Raw genomic sequence first — 20,000 nt, 5'->3', positions numbered from 1 at the left:
CTTAACATACAATTGTATAAATATTAAATTCAGAAATTTTTTTTTATCTTGATAATAATACTATAATAATAATTTGAATTTTAATAATAATCATAGAAATTTTCGATTATAACGTAATGACAGATCAATCATTCGAATTATTACTTTGTCATTGATTTATGAATTAAATCGAATGAATGAATTAGATAATTATATTCGTCGTATGTGTTAAAAATTATAATTCGAAATATATAATGATATTGTATTATCGTATGATTAATGTTATAAGAAATCATTGGAACGATTTTAAACGAAGGTATGCATATCAATCCAATACTACGGAGTTTCATTTTCAAACAAAGTTTACGAAAGGTAAAAAACAAACATGTACAACAAGAGAAAGGACATTATCAAATACTGCAGCCTCGTGTAAAACGGTCCGCAAACGTACCGACGTAATCTTTCGTTTGCACTCGAGAGAATCGTTTACTTTTTCGATTAAGAGAGGAACCTCAGAGTCCACGTGGCACAGTGTTTCTTTGACTAACAAAGTTTAAGTAGTGGACCTACCCAACTGTTCTCTTTGATCCTAATGTAAGTAATCTTTCAAGATACAAGAAGTAGTTATATACCTTTCGTATATTTCGTATATTTCTCTTTTCACGAATGATTAAACAAATTGATTATATATTATTAAAACGAGATTATAATTTACGAACGAGTAAAAAATCATTATTATTCGTCGTCGTGATCTATCGAAAACCTGTTCAATTTTTTTTTTTTTTTCGAACTATTTATTATGTCAAGAGTCAAATGTGTTCGCGTTCATTGATCGTTCATTCGCTTTTCTTTCTTTTTCGTGGTATTTTTTTTTTCTTCTTTTTTTTCTTTTTCATCGTTGAATATACACATACAATGTATAAATCAAATTAAAAAAACAATAAAAAATTGATCCAATTATATGTTCTTATTCTATTTCATATGATATTATCTTATTTGAATTTATTAATTAACGTGTTAACATATTAAAGCATAGACAATGAACTTACGTAAAAATATATACCAAATAAATAACATAATATAAAGTATCTTAAATGTTAGTAATATCTTGATAATTTTTTCTTAAGTACTTCCTTTTCTTTTTCCCTTTTTTTTTTTTTCTTTTTCTTTGGACTAAAATATACTACTATCCTAATTAAAAATACTCTCATTATTAAAAATTTACACGTTGATAATGACAATGTCTATTGAATGAAAAAAAAACTTATCCTAGACAAAGAGAAAAAAGTTCTCGACTTTAGACAGATCAAATGAAAAAAAAAAGAGAAGAAGAAGAAGAAGAAGAAGAAGAAAAGAAACAAAAATAAAAAATAAAAAAAAATAAAAATAAAAAAAAAGGAAAAGAAATGAAAATAATGAAAAAATCAGAAGAAAAGAAATTAAGCTAGTTGAAAACAACGTAATAAAATTTGTATTAGTTTTGTCGAAAGGGACGTATTGTAGCTGTTATTGTTGCCGTTGCCGTTGCCATTGCTGTTGCCATTGCTGTTGCGCGATCGTGTCGATCGATCTCGTGGAAATCTTAGCGAAGCTAAGAGAGAACATGTTTCGTTGGGTTGGAAAGAACGCTCGGAATTACGGTCGACTTGGGAATCAAGTGTAACCCATCCGAGAACATTTCTATAATCCGAGTCTCGTGCGTGGGCCGCACGAGAGTCCAACAAAGTCGTCGTCCATCCTTGCACGTACACGCCTTCCTTCTTCTTTCGCACACTCAAGACTTAATATACGCGGACACGCAAGATGAACGCGCGCAGGTAGGTACGCAATAATTCTATGGACGCATCTTGTGGGTGGACAGTGGCGCAGCATCAACCATATTTCATATTCTATCTAGGAATATTAGAACGAACTGAAAACTTCAAACTAAAATTCAAAAGAAATAAAATAAGAAGAAGGATAGACAGATAGATAGAGAAAGAGAGAGAGAGAGAGAGAGAGAGAGAGAGAGAGAGAGAGATGATCATTGAAATGATCCGTCGAGAGACACACACACCGAGTATTTGTTTCGTTCAAGAAAAAAAAAAAGTATAGACTATATAAATCGAAATATCACGATAAATCTTAGATGTAATTATAAAAAAAAAAAAAAAAAAAAAAAAAAAGAGAGGAACACGAAAAAAAATGCGATCATCTGTCAATAAGTTCAATGCACTTTATAATCTATCATTATTAATTTTTCCATTGAATAAAAAGTTCACGATGAAATTATTTCCCTAACTTTATCATTAGCTTTTATTATTTCATAATATTATATTAAATAATATTAAAATTGAATTCATTCATTTATATTTTCATCATTGACATATCTAATTCTTAATATTTAAATATCATATCGAATAATACGTACGTTCTATTAATGTAAGAATAATAATATATATATATATATATATTATTATTTTATTGATCTTGACGACGTTACCTATGAAAGAACGAAACGATCAAAACGTAAAACTAGTAACCGGCTAGGTCTTAAACGAAAGGATTGAGTTACCAAGCTAATCGGATGCACGCCCATCGCACGCTGCTACGCATCTCGATACCTTTAAAGCTCGTTTCACAATGTTACACAGAGCGCGGAACTAAAATTGTTGTTAGGTCTCAAATTTTTACGAGAAAGATAGATAAAGAAAGAGAGACAGAGAGAGAGAGAGAGAGAGAGAGAGAGAGGGAGGGAGAGTTCGTATTATAAATGCTGTGTAATATTCGTTGAAATCATCAGTGAAAAAGAAAAAAAGAAAAAGAAAGGAGGATAGAAGTGTTCGTTCAAAAATGTAGGTATTCTAAGCAGGTAAAAGAAGAAGAAGAAGAAGAAGAAGAGGAAGAAGAGGAGGATAAGAAGAAGGAAAAGGAAGAAGAGGAAAAAAAAATTGAAGAGAGGAGGAATGGATAGATTTGGCGAAGGAGAGCACAAAGGCAATAAATCAAAGCAATAAGCAAGCTATGGAAGAGACATCGAGTCTATAAAGATGTTAGTTTAGGACTACAGACCCTTTTGCCATTTGTGCTGGCATTTGGTTAGCCGCATCATCCTTTCTTTTTTTCCTTTTCTCGTCTTCTTCTTCTTCTTTTTTTTTTTTCTTTTCTAACCCCCTCCTTCCCTCCTTACCGCCCCACTTACCTTCTAAAATATTTTTACCAATTATTATAAGTTCAGATTTTTTCTTTTTTTTTTTTTTCAATGGAGATTACACAAAATTTCACGCTCGAACACACGTCTTCGTTGGTTAAGAAAATATATATATATATATATATATATATATATATATATATATATATATATATATATTAAAAATGTAAAAATAAAAAAGCAAAAGAAAGATAATAAAATCATCGATATTACTATTTCTCCTTATAGTCGAACAATTATCGTATATTTTCCCCCACCCCTTTTTTTTCTTTTTTTTTGAGAAAAAATAAATACATATATATATATATATATATATATATATTGTTGGATTCTGTAAAATAGAGTTCCTCGGGCACCGCAAAGAGAAATTATCGGATTCGAATTCTTCGAACCTTTCCAAGAAAGAATAAGGGAGTTAACCTCGAACGAGAAGAAAAGAGGAAAGAAGAGAAGAGAAGAGAAGAGAACCGAAAGATTAAAGCCCGGACTTAATGGCTCAATTAGCGCTTTGTGGTGAGCGGCAAAACACGAAGTGGAACTCCGAGGGAAAAACTCGCTCGCTTCCGATTGCTCGATTTCTCGAAGAAGAGGCGAATGCTTTTCTTGAAAATCCTTCTCGGTACTTGTAATTCATGAAGGACAGGAAATCGATTTTCTAAGGAAATACTGAATGATGACTTCTTTCGAGAACACGATCCTTTCTAAGAAGAGATATAAACTTTTTCGAATGAGAGAAATTGCATTTCAACAAAAGTTCTGTGTATATGTGTGTGTGTGTGCGTGTGTGTGTGTGTGTGTGGGTAAAGTGGGGGTGAGGGGAGGAGGATAGAGGGAGAAGGAGGAGGAGAAAAAAATAGAAGCATTTACAATATTTTTTTTACGGAAAATTTAAAAAGAAAGAAAGAAAGAAAAACAACAAAATCAAAAATTCGAAAGATTAATCTTCAAGTAAGTACTCATAATGTATTCAATAATCATGCTTCATTAAACTAGTCAATCATTCTAATTATGACAGATGTATTTTGCTGTTTAAATTGATCGCACTCTATTAATCCATTCACTGTACATGTACTTTCTATCATTTCTAAAACATCTTCTTGTACAGACTTTAATGAATATTATTCTTTCTTTCCATATTTCTTTTTTCTTCTGTCTCTCTCTCTCTCTCTCTCTCTCTCTCTCTCTCTCTCTCTCTCTCTCTTTTCGATTTTATTTTTCTTTCACCTATATTCATCCCCCTTGCTATTTCTATTTCATCGTATAAACTTTAAACATTAATTTATTCTCACTCCCTACAGTCTTGTCAGATTTTTTTATTACTTCTTCTATACAAAAGTAAAATGTGAACGTACGCATAAATTCATACGACTATTGATAAATTAATATTTAATCTAAATAATGTCTACAAGTAAAAATCAATTATTATATTATATTATCAATAAATGAGTAAATAAAAAAAAAAAAAAAATAGGATAAATAAAAGTTATATATAAAATTAATAGAGAACAATTATTGTGGATAAAATGAAATTCATTATAAAAAAAAATGATACCCTATTTGATATAATTATAAAATACGAATGGTTTTATCTTTCGCATTAAATCATCTCCTCGTAATTTTAAACAAATATACAAACAATATTACAATACAAACAAGTACTAGTTAAGAATTCGAAATAAAGATGTTATCTACCGTAAACAGAGAGAGAGAGAGAGAGAGAAAAGAAGAAGAAGAAAGAAGAAAGGAAAAAAAAAAACAAAAAAGAGAAAAAGGAATAAAAAATCCTTAGAGGAAAAAAAAGAAAAGTCACGTTTCCATACACTTAAATTTTAAGTTTTCGTTTCTACTATAACACGCAACGAACTCTACTCCTCTACGGAATATTTCGGAGTGGTAAATTTTCGAACGCCATAACACTGCCACCGTGCGTTTGTTTGGACAAGAGCATTATGAGATTTTATGTGAGCTAAGCGAGCTTCCTTCCTCGACGCTGCCACGGCTGTTTATGCACCCGAGCGTGTTTCATTCCTCTCCTCCTCCTTCTCCTCCAATTCCCTCTTTTCCTCCTCCTTCTCTCTCTCTCTCTCTCTCTTTTACCAACGGTATTAACGTTGTTGAAGTTTGCAGGAGGAGAATGAAAAGATGGGAAACGATTCCACGTGCAGTATTCTTCGTGTGCCATGTTTTCGTGGGGCCCTTTTCTCCTACATCCTTCTTTGCTCTCGAGGATATAAAGAAAAATCTGAATCTGAGAGTATACGCGTGCATGAGTGCGTAAATGCGTGTATATATATATATATATATATATATTTATCTATGTATATAACTACGTATATGTTTGTGTGAGAGGGGGGGAGAGAGAGAGAGAGAGAAATATAGGTGTTGTTATCTCAGGGAAGCCGCTCATCATCGTTTTCTTACCGTCTCAACCTCGAACGCGGACTCGATACGCGGCTTCTTCCAAGATATCTACGATCTTACCTTATATATAAAACGTCTCCTCTATGAGTCACTCATACAACATCATGAGTTAATAAACTTTAATAATTTATCGAGACAGAAATAAACTTCTTTCTTTGTTATTTAACAATATTAAGTATAAAAGATACGTGCATATATATATATATATATATATATATATATATATATATATATATATATATATATATATAATATAATTGAACCGTCTATTTTTAAAGTTACCCCTTTAAGTTGATTTACATTTGTATTTATTTTTTATTTATATTTATATCTTCCTTTTTTTTCATATTTAATTTTTATTTTATTATGTCTATTTATTTATTTATTTACTTTTTTTTTTTCAACTGGCCACTTTCAAAATAAGTGGCTTATATATATCTTGATATAGTATCACGTATAAAAGAGTTTGAATAATAATAAAAAAAAAAAAAAAAAAAAAATACCGCAAACTTGTCTTCGTTCTTATACGCAAAAAGTAATTTCTTATCCTGGTAAATTAAAGTTTCAGAATAATTTTGATCGATCGTCGTCCATTCGATTCGACGTATCATTCAAAGAAAACGATATATCTAATATTAATTTTCAATGTAATCGAACGGCGAATTAAAAATATAGATGAATGAATGATAAAGAAAAAAAAAGTACGTAGACATAGGAAAGAGAAAGAAGAAAAAGAAAGAAAATTCTTTGATTAATTTCATTTCCGCGTGTGTAAGTAAGTAGGTAACTGCGTAAGTAAGAAGTACTTAAGCTACGCGTAGAAATACATAAATCTTCTTCTCTTTGGTTATCTCCTTTCATTATATATTTTCTTTTTTTTTTTCTTCTTTTGTCTTCTTTCTTTTTATATTTCCTGCTCTTTCTCTCTCTCTCTCTCTCTCTCTCTCTCTCTCTCTCTCTCTCTCTCTGTCTTTTTTCCTTTTTCTTTTTCTTTCTTTCTTTTTTTTTTTTTTGTTTTTAATCAGAAAAACGAGTTTATTTATCAATCCGCGCAACTTAAATCGTAAATCAAATAACTTTTATATACATTTTCTTCTTTAACGATAATATTTGTTATTAATAATGGTATCCATATAATATATGCATGCACACACACACACACACACACACACACACACAAATATATATATGTCTATATACACACACATTCATGCATATATATATATATATATTACGTATCTATTCTTTCTACGAATATATCATCGTTTTCGGTCGATCAAAAGAAATACGATTGATAACTTTATGTGTTTATTAAAGTCGACGAAATGATACCGTAGAAGAGTTTAAAAAGGCGACTAACTATATCACACCGAGTGTGTTACGAGACAGACAAAACAAATCGTTTTATCGGTCAGCACCATCGCCTAATTGCCTCATTAAGAGATTCAATCCGTGCAATCGTATACCCGACACACTGCTTTTTTGTCCGCTCGATTACATTCATGGTAAATATCATGAAGACGGTAAAGGGGTTAGGGGCATGTGGAAGGGGTTACCAGGGGGTTGGTAGGTGATAAATGTGTGTACCGTATCAAGCAATGAAAATATTTATCGTATCAATTCGATTGTGTTATCGTAAAGTATCGACGTAATTGACGTGCTCTGTTTCATATATATCTCTCTTTTCGTTTCGTTCACTTTCCTTTTCACTAATTTTTTTTTTTTTTTTTCATTACTTCCTTCCTTCTTACAACAATTATCACAATTTCAACATAATCAAAGAACTTTCTTTAAACTGACGATTACACGAATCATTAATAATTATCTAATACCGTCAACAATGTTAACCGATAATTTAAACATTCCCCTTATAAGTATAATTCTTTCAGTGAGTTGTCTTTTTTTTTCTCTTTCTCTCTCTCTCTCTCTCTCTCTCTTTCTCTTTTTATAGCTACAACATCTTCAGATTAAATTATGTCCTTATAAATTAATTCTACGAATTGCGTCTTACTCGTGCAAATTGAAATAATTAAATGCGTACGATAATATTAATGATATGACTTTAAATCGTATAAGTTATTAACGAGTTTTATATTACTTGTTGATTATTTCATTTCAATTAGAAAATCAAATCTCTCTCTCTCTCTCTTTCTCTCTCTCTTTCTCTTTCTCTTTCTCTCTGTTCGCACAAATCAATAAATACTATTCTATATATAATATTTAAATTTTTAACAAATAAAAAAGAATCTTCTCTTATAAATAAAAATCATTAAGAGATCTGCATTGAAATAATTAAACTCTATAAGTTTGCCTATAACATTTCTATATATATATATATATATACACTCACACAGACGTACACACACACACATCATAATTTATTCTTCGAATCTAGTAATATACAAATAATATAAAAATATCTAAACGATTAAATACGTGCGCAAGATTAAAAACAAAAAAAAAAGAAAAAAAAAACAAGAGAGAGAGAGAGAGAGAGAGATAGAGAATAAAAGAAAGAAAGAAAGAAAGAAAGTGCAAACCATCTTTCCACGAATAAGGAAAGTAAACAAATGCTTTTGCAAGCGGTTATCTCGACGTATCGTAACCCTGCTTGGCCATCACGTGACTCAAGAGTACAAGACGGACTTGACCTTTCTATGGCCGTTATGAATGCGTGCGTGGAATTTATCAATGGATGGCCACGCCAATGATAAATCGCGTATGCGCTTGGTATCGCCATGGTAAGCTTTCTTGTGCCTGACTGTTCGTAGGTGAAAGAGCTGGAAATAAAAGGAAAAAGAGAGAAAGAGAAAGATAGATAGAGATAGAAAGATAGAGAGACAGAGAGAGAAAGAAAGAGTAAAAGAGAGAGAGAGAGAGAGAGAGAGAGAGAAAGGATATAAGAGAATCAAGAAAGAGGAAGCTAAGAGTAGACGTCTTCCTTCGACAAGCTCCTGCCGGTAACGCCTTCCAATATCTTTCATCGACTGACAAATCAGCTACCACGTTTAACCACGCTGAATGAAGTGTTCAGTAATTTTGATCCTTGTATCATAGATGCCAAGAGAATGTTTACAAAGAAGAATCAATCAACTGGATGATATATATATATATATATATATATATATATATATCCTTTGTCAAATATTTAAAATTTAAAACTATTAATATAGAATTTACCTAAACTGTAATGAAATTATAATAAAACTATAATAATACTATAATGTTCTTCTTCTTTGAGACAGAGAGAGAGAGAGAGAGAGAGAGAGAGAGAGAGAGAGATTTCAATGTATATCCTAAATTATATTAAATAGACTTATAAATAAATACATTTTTACTTTTATATATATATATACAATACTTATTAATTATATTATATAAAACTTCTTATTTATTTATGAATCAAAGTAATTAATAAATTATCGTTAAATAATAATTAATACTACATGATTATGTACGTATATCGAGAAAATAAATATAAAAATTAAATCAATCGTATAAATTGCTGATAGTTCAATGTCAAGATATCTTGATGAAATAATCGTAAAGAAATTTCTAATCGAACTATTTGACATTTTTCTTTTCTCTTTCTCCTTCTCCCGTTCCACGTCATCGTAAAACACCATATAAAAACGTATTAGTTCCCACTACCTTATGAGTATTTCTTTCTATTATTTTCCAAATCGTAAATAGAAATCCAAGAGCCCGCATATTTGACACGTTATTCTATATCCCTATAGTTTTTCAATTGGATTTAATAAAAGTCATGACGAAAAAGTGACAGAAAAAGAAACAGAAAGAAAGAGAGAGTAAGAGAGAGAAACATACACAGAGAATATCATAAATGAAACGAGTTATATTCGTTCACGTTCGTTGTACTGCGTTCGTGTCCTTGTTCTTTTGCGTTGAGACAAGAATTTCCTCCCACAAGAAGCAGGAGTGCGTGGGGCCCGCAACTGGTATCGGCTATTATAAAAATTCTTCGAGACAAGCGGGTCACGACTCGGTCGATCGTCTCTCTCTCTCTCTCTCTCTCTCTCTCTCTCTCTCTCTCTCTCTCTCTCTCTCTCTCTCTCTCTCTCTCTCTCTCTCTCTCTCTCTCTCTCTCTCTATCTCTATCTCTATATGTGTATATGTATGTGTACATATATATATATATATATATATATCTTCTTCGTTTAAATCAGAAAGGAATTATATAGAAACAAAAAAGTCAATAAAATTAATAAAAAAAGATTTTCCTTCCCTATCGAATATCACGAAACCTTAAGAATTTTTATTTCTTTTCTAATTATCGTAAAAAAATTTTTACTTCTTTTCTAATGCATCGTGAATAATATAAACACTTATTGTTCGCAATTTAAAAAGAATATTATAATATCCAATTGATTGATAATTTTTCTTCTTTCTAATACGAATCAAATAAATTCATTAAGAAATTTCTTCGTTATCGATATTTGACACAAATAATAATAAACAAATAATAATAATAATTAAAAGTGAAGTTCTCAATTGAGAAATAAATTCTTCAAAATATTTTTCTCATTGCGCTTTACCGTCGTCCGACAAATATTTTTATAGAATACGATATAAATTCATTAACCAAAAAAAAAAAAAAAAGAAAATAATAATAAAAAAGATAAAAAAAAGTTTGTCGACTTATAAAACTTTCGAGATATTTCATTTTTATAATTCAACAAAAGTTTTTACGACGACATTTAAATCTGAACGATCATTCTTTTTGGATTAAATTAATTAAAAGAAAAAAAAAATCATTGTTCATTAAAAAGACGATTAAGAAATCTTTTAATAAATCTGATTTATGAGCGCAAAACAGAAGCTGCGATTTAACATTCCTCGCCATTTCTAAATACTGTCTCTCTTCTCTACTAATGTAATACCTATGTAACGCGTAGACCGTGAACGGAAGATCGTTTATAACGTGGGAAACTATTTTTCCAGTCTCCGTGCGAGACACCATCACGGCACGCGTACAAATTACGAATGATTACCAACTATGTCGTCTTCGTAAATCCGAGGACGCAACCCTTAGAGAATTCTTAATCTATTCTCTCTACTTATATAAATCCTAATTCGTCGAAACGTTTCTCATTTCGACTTATGTATGCAAATCTCTTCCTTCCTAAATTAAACAATTCAATATCGTTTTACAAGAAAAAAAAAAAAAAAAAAAAAAAAGAAAAACAGAAAAAAAAGAGAGAGAAAAAAGAAAAAATATTATCTACGACCAACGACGATCGTCGATTATTATAAATTTCATTCAAATAAAATAGAAAATTTTATTACACAATTTAAAGAATAATCTTATGAAATTAACGATTAACATCATTTACGTTAAATGATAAAACATTTTAATTACTTTCTTTAAATTTCTATATATACGTATATAAATGAAAAATTATTTTTTATTTGTTTTCCTATTCGCTCAACTATTATTTTATATTTTTCTTTACGTTCGGATTTACTTATCCAATGTAAGACTTATAATGATCGATCTCTCTCTCTCTCTCTCTCTCTCTCTCTCTCTCAATCTCGCTCTCTCTCTGTCTCTCTTTCTCTTTTTATCACTTTACAAAAAGAAAAAAAAAAAATATATATATATATATATATATATATATATACATATAACGTTAACTTTCTATTAATAAAACGAAAATAATTGTTTGCTAAACAAAAGAGAAGAAAAGAAAATGAGAGAAAGAAAGAGAGAGAGAGAGAGAGATGAGAAGAAAGGAGAGCAATGGCGTCCGTCGCCTACCACAAATTTTAAGCCTGCCGTCGCTGTTTCTTGATTCCTGTTGACTTCTCTCTTCTTTCAGCCGTCGAATATTCCATTGAAACTTGCTTAATAAATATTCTCATTCTACTTTATATATATATATATATATACATAAATGAACAGACCATTTATATTACAATTAGATTCAAAGTGTCGACGTAATAAACGTTTCACAAGAACGAAATACAATAATTATCGACTTCATCGAAAGCTTTGGTATCTTCGATTATTTCAACGAGAACGATAGACCTCAATCATGTGAACTTGATCGAATTGAGAATTCTTTTAACAATACCTTATGTATCTCTTATTAACATGAGAAATCTCAATTGATATATTCTAATACAAAACAAAAAGAAAAAAATAAAAAAAGGAGAAAAGAAAAAAACAAAAATTACAAAATATAAATACATTATATATTATATCGAAAATTGTTCGATTAAAAACTCATGTATCTAATTAACGTTAATTAAAATATTGCAAATAAAGTAATGGAACAATGTACGTGTTAATTAATTAGATTAAGACGTTAGAATTAATTGAAATAAATTGAAATATCTTACATTTAAAGTAAAGTGTCGAAAGTTGAACCTTCTCCTACGAGATCCACGACAAGACTGTCTACGTCTTAAATAAAACAATAACAATGAACTTACGCTGAGCACAGAGGACACGTAATGAAAAACATAACAATCTTGCTAGGACGATCTAACATAAACATTTGCCCAAGTGTTCTTCCATTTATTCAAAACAGATAAACATAGTAAAAGTATATACATAAATATCATTAAATATGATATTTATGTACATACGGATACTATAAGTTTAAAAGTAAAAAAGGAAAAAAAGAAAAAAAAAAACGATAAGGAAAAATATTCCAAGAAATCAACGTGTAAATCGATCAACAAAACAATCGAATTTCTTTTTCTTTTCTTTTCTTTTCTTTTCTTTTCTTTTCTTTTCTTTTCTCTCACGCTATCTATACTTATACGCATAAATATTAATGAGTAAGTATCTATAGCGTTATATACATATGTAGATATACACGTTACACGTAAATAATTAAATTTAATGTAATCGTTACCTCTTCTTATTAGAATAATTATTAAATAGTTAATAAATATTGTTCAATTGAATTGTAATATTACGTTTCAAACTATTATTAAATAATTAATAAAATCTATGTCGGCACAATGCAGCAAACCAGTCAAGAAGTAATTAATTAGATTTTATACTTACACATGTATCGCATAATAAACGAGAAAGATAATACATAATAATATACGATAAAAATATGATCGATGCAAATAATAAAGTTCATAAGTATAATAGTGAAGTGTGTAAAAAAAAAAAAAAAATTAAAAGAAAAAAATAGAAAAAAAAGAAAAAGAAAAACAATCTTGATTTAAAATGATCGATCGAAATAGCATAATCGATATTCGAAGCAATTATATTATAATCGATTCTTTTCTCTCTCTCTCTCTCTCTCTCTCTCTCTCTCTGTCTCTCTCTCTTTCTCTTTCCTGTTTCTGTTTGTCTGGCATTCATTATAATCTTAAAAATGAACGTATTGGAAATGAATTTTTTAAAATGAAATTTCCTTTCTATATATGCGTATTATAAACGTCATGTGCCCGACGAGCATAATCATCGTTGATTTTCAGAGTAAAAGTGGTGGGCCGCGTTTGTTCGCACGCGCCACTTGTCCTACGTGTCACATAACTTAGGGTAAGTTTACAACATTTTACAACCGCGGTACGAACGTAGAAAGAAATAAAGAAAGAAATCAAAAATGAAAGAATGAAATAAAGAACACGCTATCTCTCTCTCTCTCTCTCTCTCTCTCTCATTCTCCAGACGCTCTTTTCATTTGCACGTAAAACGTATCTTTCGTCGTGAATTAGATTTTCAAGCAACGACGACGACAAGGATGCACACGTTTGAAATTCCTTGTCTTCCTTCTTCTTTTTCTTCTTCTTCATCATCATCATCATCATCTTCATCTTCTTCGTTTTCCTTTTCTTCATTTTATTTTCAACAACTTCCCATCTATTTATCCTCTTCCATCGTGAAACTTTGCGACTCGCGAACGAGTTTACTAGCGCCGACGCTCGATGAAAGAGAAAGTACAATCTGAATTAGAAGTTTTACGAAGATTAATTTGTACGACCTTTAGACTTAATACGTGACACTTATATTTCGATATTTCCAAATTTTTTCATCCCTTTATATTTATATTATTTATCATTAAGTAAGATGCTTTTCTTCCTTTTATATTTATTATTAAGTAAGTGCTTTTTTGTTTTGTTAAATGATAGATTATAATTGTTATATATATTTTTTTACTATTTAAAAAAAAAAAAAAAAAGAAAGAAAGAAAGAGAAAAAAATAGAAAAGAAAAAGAAATTATCAAGGATACATGCAAATTTTTATAAAATTTAATAATTAATTAATAATAATTGAAATTATTCATTACGAAAGATATATTGAGAAAACAAAACAAAAAATATAATAACGCAATGAATCCCTTAGAGAAATAATTATTCTTTCGAATTTTTTAAATCTCGCCAATAGATGAAATTTAAATGAGATTTATATACAAAAAATAAATAAATAAATAAATAAATAAATAAATAAATAAATAAGCATTCAAATAAATATATAATAATAATAAAAATTGTAGGAGTTTTACAAGTAATTAATATAAATTCTAACGATAAATAAATAATTAATAAATTAAATTAAATAAAAATTGTTCCATATATATATATATATATATATATATATAGATTCAATTTATATTAACAACGTTAAATAGCCTCTCGTTTTCCTCGAGTAAAATCAACGACACGATCAATTTAAAACGCATCATGTATATCGGCCATGAGAGAAGGGCAGCGCTTCGAACCGTCTAATTATTGTCACGTCATTCGCAGTCTGAAACTACCAGTTTGCCGGTGCTAGATTCTCCCGTCGAAAAGTAAAATCTCGTCGTTTTCAGTCGCGTGACATGTTCCGTGGAAACGTGCGAAGAGAGTAAAGAAAGAGAGAGAAAGAGAGAGAGAGAGAAAGAGAGAGAGAATGATTGAGAGAAAGATCTTAATTAACTCGATAGAGGAACGACGGAGACGTCTCACTGAACAATACAATAAAGTTCACACCGAGGTAGGATTTATTCTTACTAAAAAATGAATATAATTCTTACGGATGGGTGTAAAATAAAAACGATTAAAATATTCCATCCACAAATTTCATTTTGACAATCACATTTTTTATTATTCAATATATGTATTAAAAAAATGTAATTGAAAAAGAATTAAATTTGATAAATAAAATTCGATTAAATCCTTAATAATAAACCAACGTAATAAAATTGATTCAAGTCAAAATCTATTTATATCAATTTAATTGTTGTAATAATACATCATCGCTATCTAATATTTCTTTTATAATAAACAATGAAAATAAAAACTTACGGATGAGGTGGTGGTGGATGAAAAGCCACAGCTGCGGCGGCCGCGGCCGCTGCGGCCGCATGATGTTCCCATGCTGCGGCGGCGGCTGCGGCAGGATGCGGAGCAGGCGGGGGTGGTCCGTGATGCGGAAGAAACGGCGGTAAAGGTGGCGCATGAGGATGCGGATGAAAAGCCGCATGAAAAGCCGAATGGGGATGATGCGGTGGCGGTGGGGGTGGTAGCAACGAAAATGCTTCCTGATGATAAGCCACCTCTTTCTCTGGCATCTTGTCGTTCGCTGCGGCCGCCGCTGCGGCTGCTGCTGCTGCTGCGGCTGCTGCTGTTGATGATGATGATGATGATGACGCTGCTGCTGCTGCTATTGCTGCTACTGCTGTTGTTGTACTTGCTCCTGCTACTGTTACTGCTGTCAAGGCAAAGCGATGTACAAGAAACTTGTTGCCTTTATTGTCCAGGATCAAGATAAATCTTGATAAGTGGCACCGCGTGTGCCAGGACGACCGTACCAATCGATCATAGCCTAATCTTATTGATCGTTATCTTCGATAAAAATCTTTAAAATAACAAAATTATACAGGCTGAAGTATTATATGTTCATCCCCCGTGATTCGTTTCCCGTCGGTAAAAATTCACGAGTAAATTAATTGCCAATTAATTCACAACGATATAACATAGTTAATTGCGTGTCTTTTTAATTAATAATCCTGGAACGAAATCTAATTTCAACGATTAATATCTCGCTGTTTATTAATCCTTACACTCTAGACGACATAACGATCTACAAACACTACACTGTTTACTCTCACTTTCACCAAAAATCGAACAGTCAAACGGTGAAAATCATAAAGAAATGTTTCACCAATCGGCCTAACCGTTCATATATCACGTCACATTTAACCATATTAGTTATATAAAATCGATATCACGATATGTCACCTTTCCATTGGCCGAATAAAAATCTCGATAATTATATCTAAATCCGTATAAAAGTTAACACTCCGACAGGGACCCATCACCGTTATTATCGTCAAGTTCAAAGAAAAATCGATTGATATTTGTCGTTTTTCTTTTTTCTTTTTTTCTTTTCTTTTCTTTTTCTTTTTCTTTTTTTTTTTTTTTCTTTTTAACAGGTCGTACCGATCATCGTAGAAATTAAAAGACACGTGTCAGTAGAAGAACTTTTCCATCGAACTACGAAAGACGAACGTGTATGCGGCCTGTCACGGTGCTCGTGCTTTGGCGGGTATGGCGATACTGAGTGCCCACCACCACCACCACCATCACCACCTCCACCACCACCACCACCACCACCGACGCCGCCACCACCACCACCACCACCACCACCATCATCGTCGCCACCACCACCAACAGCAAAGAAAAAGAGAGAGAGTGTGAGTAAGAGAGAGAAAGAAAGAGAGAGAGAGAGAGAGAGAGAGATCGGGCGTGCAGCAGTGGCTGCTGTGTGATCGTAGATGGGCGTGCAACAGAGAAGCTGAGAACGTGGAGAGGAAAACTGAAAATAAGAAGGAGAGGGAGAATCTTCGGCTTGCTCTCTGTTGAGAAACGAAGAGGAAAGAAAGAGAGAGAGAGAGAGAGAGAGAGACAGGGAAAGAGAGAGAATATAAAGAGTAAGAGATGAGAAAAAGAAGTTGGATAGATGGTGGAGGGGAGAGGGCGGATGCAAGCAAGAAAGAGACAGAATGATCACGAAGAGGGGAGAACGAGATATATATATATATATATATACATATATATATATATTTTATATATATATATATACATGCATACATACATACATACTATAGTACCAGCCCCATGAAGGTGAAACAGACGAACGGAGAAGGGGAGAAGGACGAGGTAGGAGAACGCGTGTCAGCTCGACAACTCAACTAGCACTAGCCGTCCCTGACTCCCACCTTCAACCATCCTTTCGAACCTCTCCTTCTTCGTTTCTGCACCGAACTGGAAGCTTTGCGGAACAGAGAGAATGCTAGAAGGGACTACCCGGGTGCCCGATGAAAGACGGATCGCCGAAAGGCATCTAATAGATGGATGGATGGATGGATGGATGGATGGATGGACGGACGGATAGATGGACGGATGGATGAACGGACGGGATAGATGCCCTGACAAAATTTATGCCCTTTGACGATTTGGACGAACCATTCGATGATTTCAATGTAGCTTTCGGAAAGTCCTTCGTAAAACATTATTTTTTCTTTCTTTTTTTTTTTCTTTTTTTTTTTTCTTTCTTTTTTCCTTAATACGACATAAGTATTCCAAAATAACAAGTTGTTGAAGTTCTTACATATGGTATGCCATATTCCCCCCCTATCCCCTTCTAACTTTCTCGTCGAAGGTCATTTCCAATCGAGACTTCCGTTGTCGAACGCAACGTGAAATGTCGTCAGGCAAAGACCCCCCGCCCCCTTCCCAAAAAAAAAAAGAGAAGTGTTTTCTTTTCTTTGCGCCTTTTGGGTTGCCCCGTTAAAGCAACCAATAGTCTCCATCACTCTCTCTCTCTCTCTCTCTCTCTCTCTCTCTCTCTCTCTCTCTCTCTCTCTCTCTCTCTCTCTTTCACTTCCTATTTCTCGCCGACTCGAATTTCCCTTCTACGCAACTAACGCCAAAAGAATGAACTAACAAAAGTTTCTATAACATACGTGAAAATTTCTAATGGTTTTCAGGATCCTTCAACGCGTTTATGGTATTCAATTTTCAACACATTTAAAATTAACATTATTCGTGTTATGTTTTAAAAAAACAATTCCATATTCAATTTAATCCCATAACATTGTATATACAATTTATTCTCATAGTTTCTTCGCATTTTTTTCGATTTGACTTCTTTTTCTCTCTCTCTCTCTCTCTCTCCTTCTCTCTCTAATTTTGACGTATCACATAAGCGAGATATATATGCGACCGGAATAAATATTTACTTTCAAAAAAGTAAAAATAAATATGATTATGATAAATAAAACGATAAGATAATTCTTTGCAACATTGTTACTTAATTATTTATATTAAATCAAATATATCACGTTACCGATCATATGATATTATAAATAAATATCAATCAAAATCTTCGCTCATGTATACCCGATCGTTCATTTAACAAAACGATCATTCACATTAATTAATAAGAAATATCGATCGAACAAATATAAACGTTTCGATTCAATCTCTTAAATTTATTTTAACGAATAATCAATAATTCCCCTCAATAAGAATACTTCGTAGCGTATAGAATCGATACGCGTGCATGCATGTATATCGATTGATAACATATAAAATATTAATCTGTCATCGTTACGATTAATACGTATTGACAGATAAAAAGTTAATAGTCAAAAGAAAATCTTATAAGAGTGTTCGTTTAAACGTTATGCTAAACAACGAGGATCATCATCGACGAATAAAATTTACGATCGATGAGCAAGGAAGTAAGCAAGTAATCAAGTAAATAACTAACTGAGTAAGTAAATAAGTAAGTAAGTAAGTAAGTAGATATGGTCTTACCTTTTAAGTAGCAAGAAGGAAGAAGACGTCGTGTCATCGGTGTGTTCACTTGGATGGTGGTCGACCTTGAATTAGGACTCTGGCACGGTGAAGGGCCCGATAATCACCAGTACGTGAGGGATGAAGTGCATAGAGCCATTAATTAGCCGTCGCTTCGTTGCGGTTGTCCTCCATATCCTTGCCGTTAAAGCTACATAGGCAGATGTATATACCATCTTTCTCTCGCGTGTAATTTCCTCTTCGAGAATCTCTCGCGTTTGCCTTCGCCTTCACCTTCGCTTTTGCCTTTGCCTTTACCTTTGCCTTTGCCTTTGCCTTTGCCTTTACATTCTCTCGTCACTTGCACGCACCTTACGTTCACACCTTTTACAAATATCCAAGACCGGTTATTACATTGTTTACCGTACGAACGATTCATTAAAAGGTAGAAACAAGTTCGATAAAACGAATGAACGAAGAGTCTTAATCTTTTGTTTACAACATGTAATAAATATATTTAATTGCTTACTTATTTACTTATTTACTTGGATTAATCTTTTAAGATATCTATTATTAATATTATTTCAAAACAATCGTAAATACGTATATATATATATATATATATATATATATATATATATATTTAAAATAAAATCATATAATCTCTTTCTAATTGAACGTATTAATTAGAAAATTCAATTCTAATTATAGAATTTTATAAATAAATAATTCATATCGCTTGCGAGTATTAGTTTTAATAAAAATTTCGTTAGATATTAATCTGTATGAAGTATTTTAATCAATACGACCGAAACGTCAAATTGTTTTATTCAATTCTAAATATATCGTAATAATAATTTACTTATCCTTTGTATTTAGTTTTATAATTAAATAAATAACAATTCGTTCAATATTTTTTTTATCACAAAATTGTTATAACACTTATATTGATCGAGTCAATGGTATAATACTCGATATAGTATATCATTGAAATTTATTTAATTATATTATTTAAAATTCTAATAAAATTATTTATTAATTAAATAGATATCAATATTTTGACGATAAATATCTGCTTACGTTAAAGAGAATTTTTGATAGACTTCAATGAATTAAAAATTGTTTAGTGTGTAAAATCTATTGAGAATGTTAATATCAATTTGATTTAAACAATATAAAATTAGTCTAATATATAGATTGTGTCACATGGCGATGTAAACATCATGTTTACATTTCGAAAGATATTTTCTTTATTTTGTTTTGTCCAACGTGTCAGTCACAGTCAAATCGTAAAGGAGTTAACATCGTAGTCTAGACGATAGGTATTAAATTTAATTTCGTTCTATTTTAACTTGTTTTGTATCGAGCAACGAAAAATACATATAATTATAAACATCTTATCGAGACAAAAGTTATATACATATATTAATATTAATTGGATAAAAGAATCCAACGGAATCATTAACATATTTTTTAATCGAAATATAATATATGTATATATATGTGTGTGTGTGTGTGCTATATTATCTTAGTATATATAATTATATATATTTTGTAGTCCCTATTATTTCTTCATAGACGATGAATAAACATTTAAAAGATTAAAAGTAAAAGTAAAAAAAAAAAAAAAAAAGA

At 31.2% G+C, this 20,000-nt stretch overlaps 1 protein-coding gene across 2 annotated transcripts in view; it reads right to left on the bottom strand.

Moving 5' to 3' along the window:
* Nucleotides 1-16,103, bottom strand: part of LOC124430339 (proline-rich protein 7-like) — a 24,304-nt gene extending 8,201 nt beyond the window's left edge. For both annotated transcript variants that reach the window (XM_046976725.1, XM_046976724.1), the window contains exon 1: nt 14,868-16,103. In XM_046976725.1, coding sequence (XP_046832681.1) covers nt 14,868-15,133 — 266 coding nt within the window. In that variant the 5' untranslated portion in view covers nt 15,134-16,103. The remainder of the gene's footprint in view (nt 1-14,867) is intronic.
* Between the last annotated feature and the right edge of the window lie 3,897 nt (nt 16,104-20,000).

The sequence above is a fragment of the Vespa crabro genome, chromosome 18 (assembly GCF_910589235.1).
Source record: "Vespa crabro chromosome 18, iyVesCrab1.2, whole genome shotgun sequence".
Lineage (NCBI taxonomy): Eukaryota > Metazoa > Arthropoda > Insecta > Hymenoptera > Vespidae > Vespa > Vespa crabro.
This window is presented reverse-complemented; position numbering and strand designations above follow the sequence as displayed.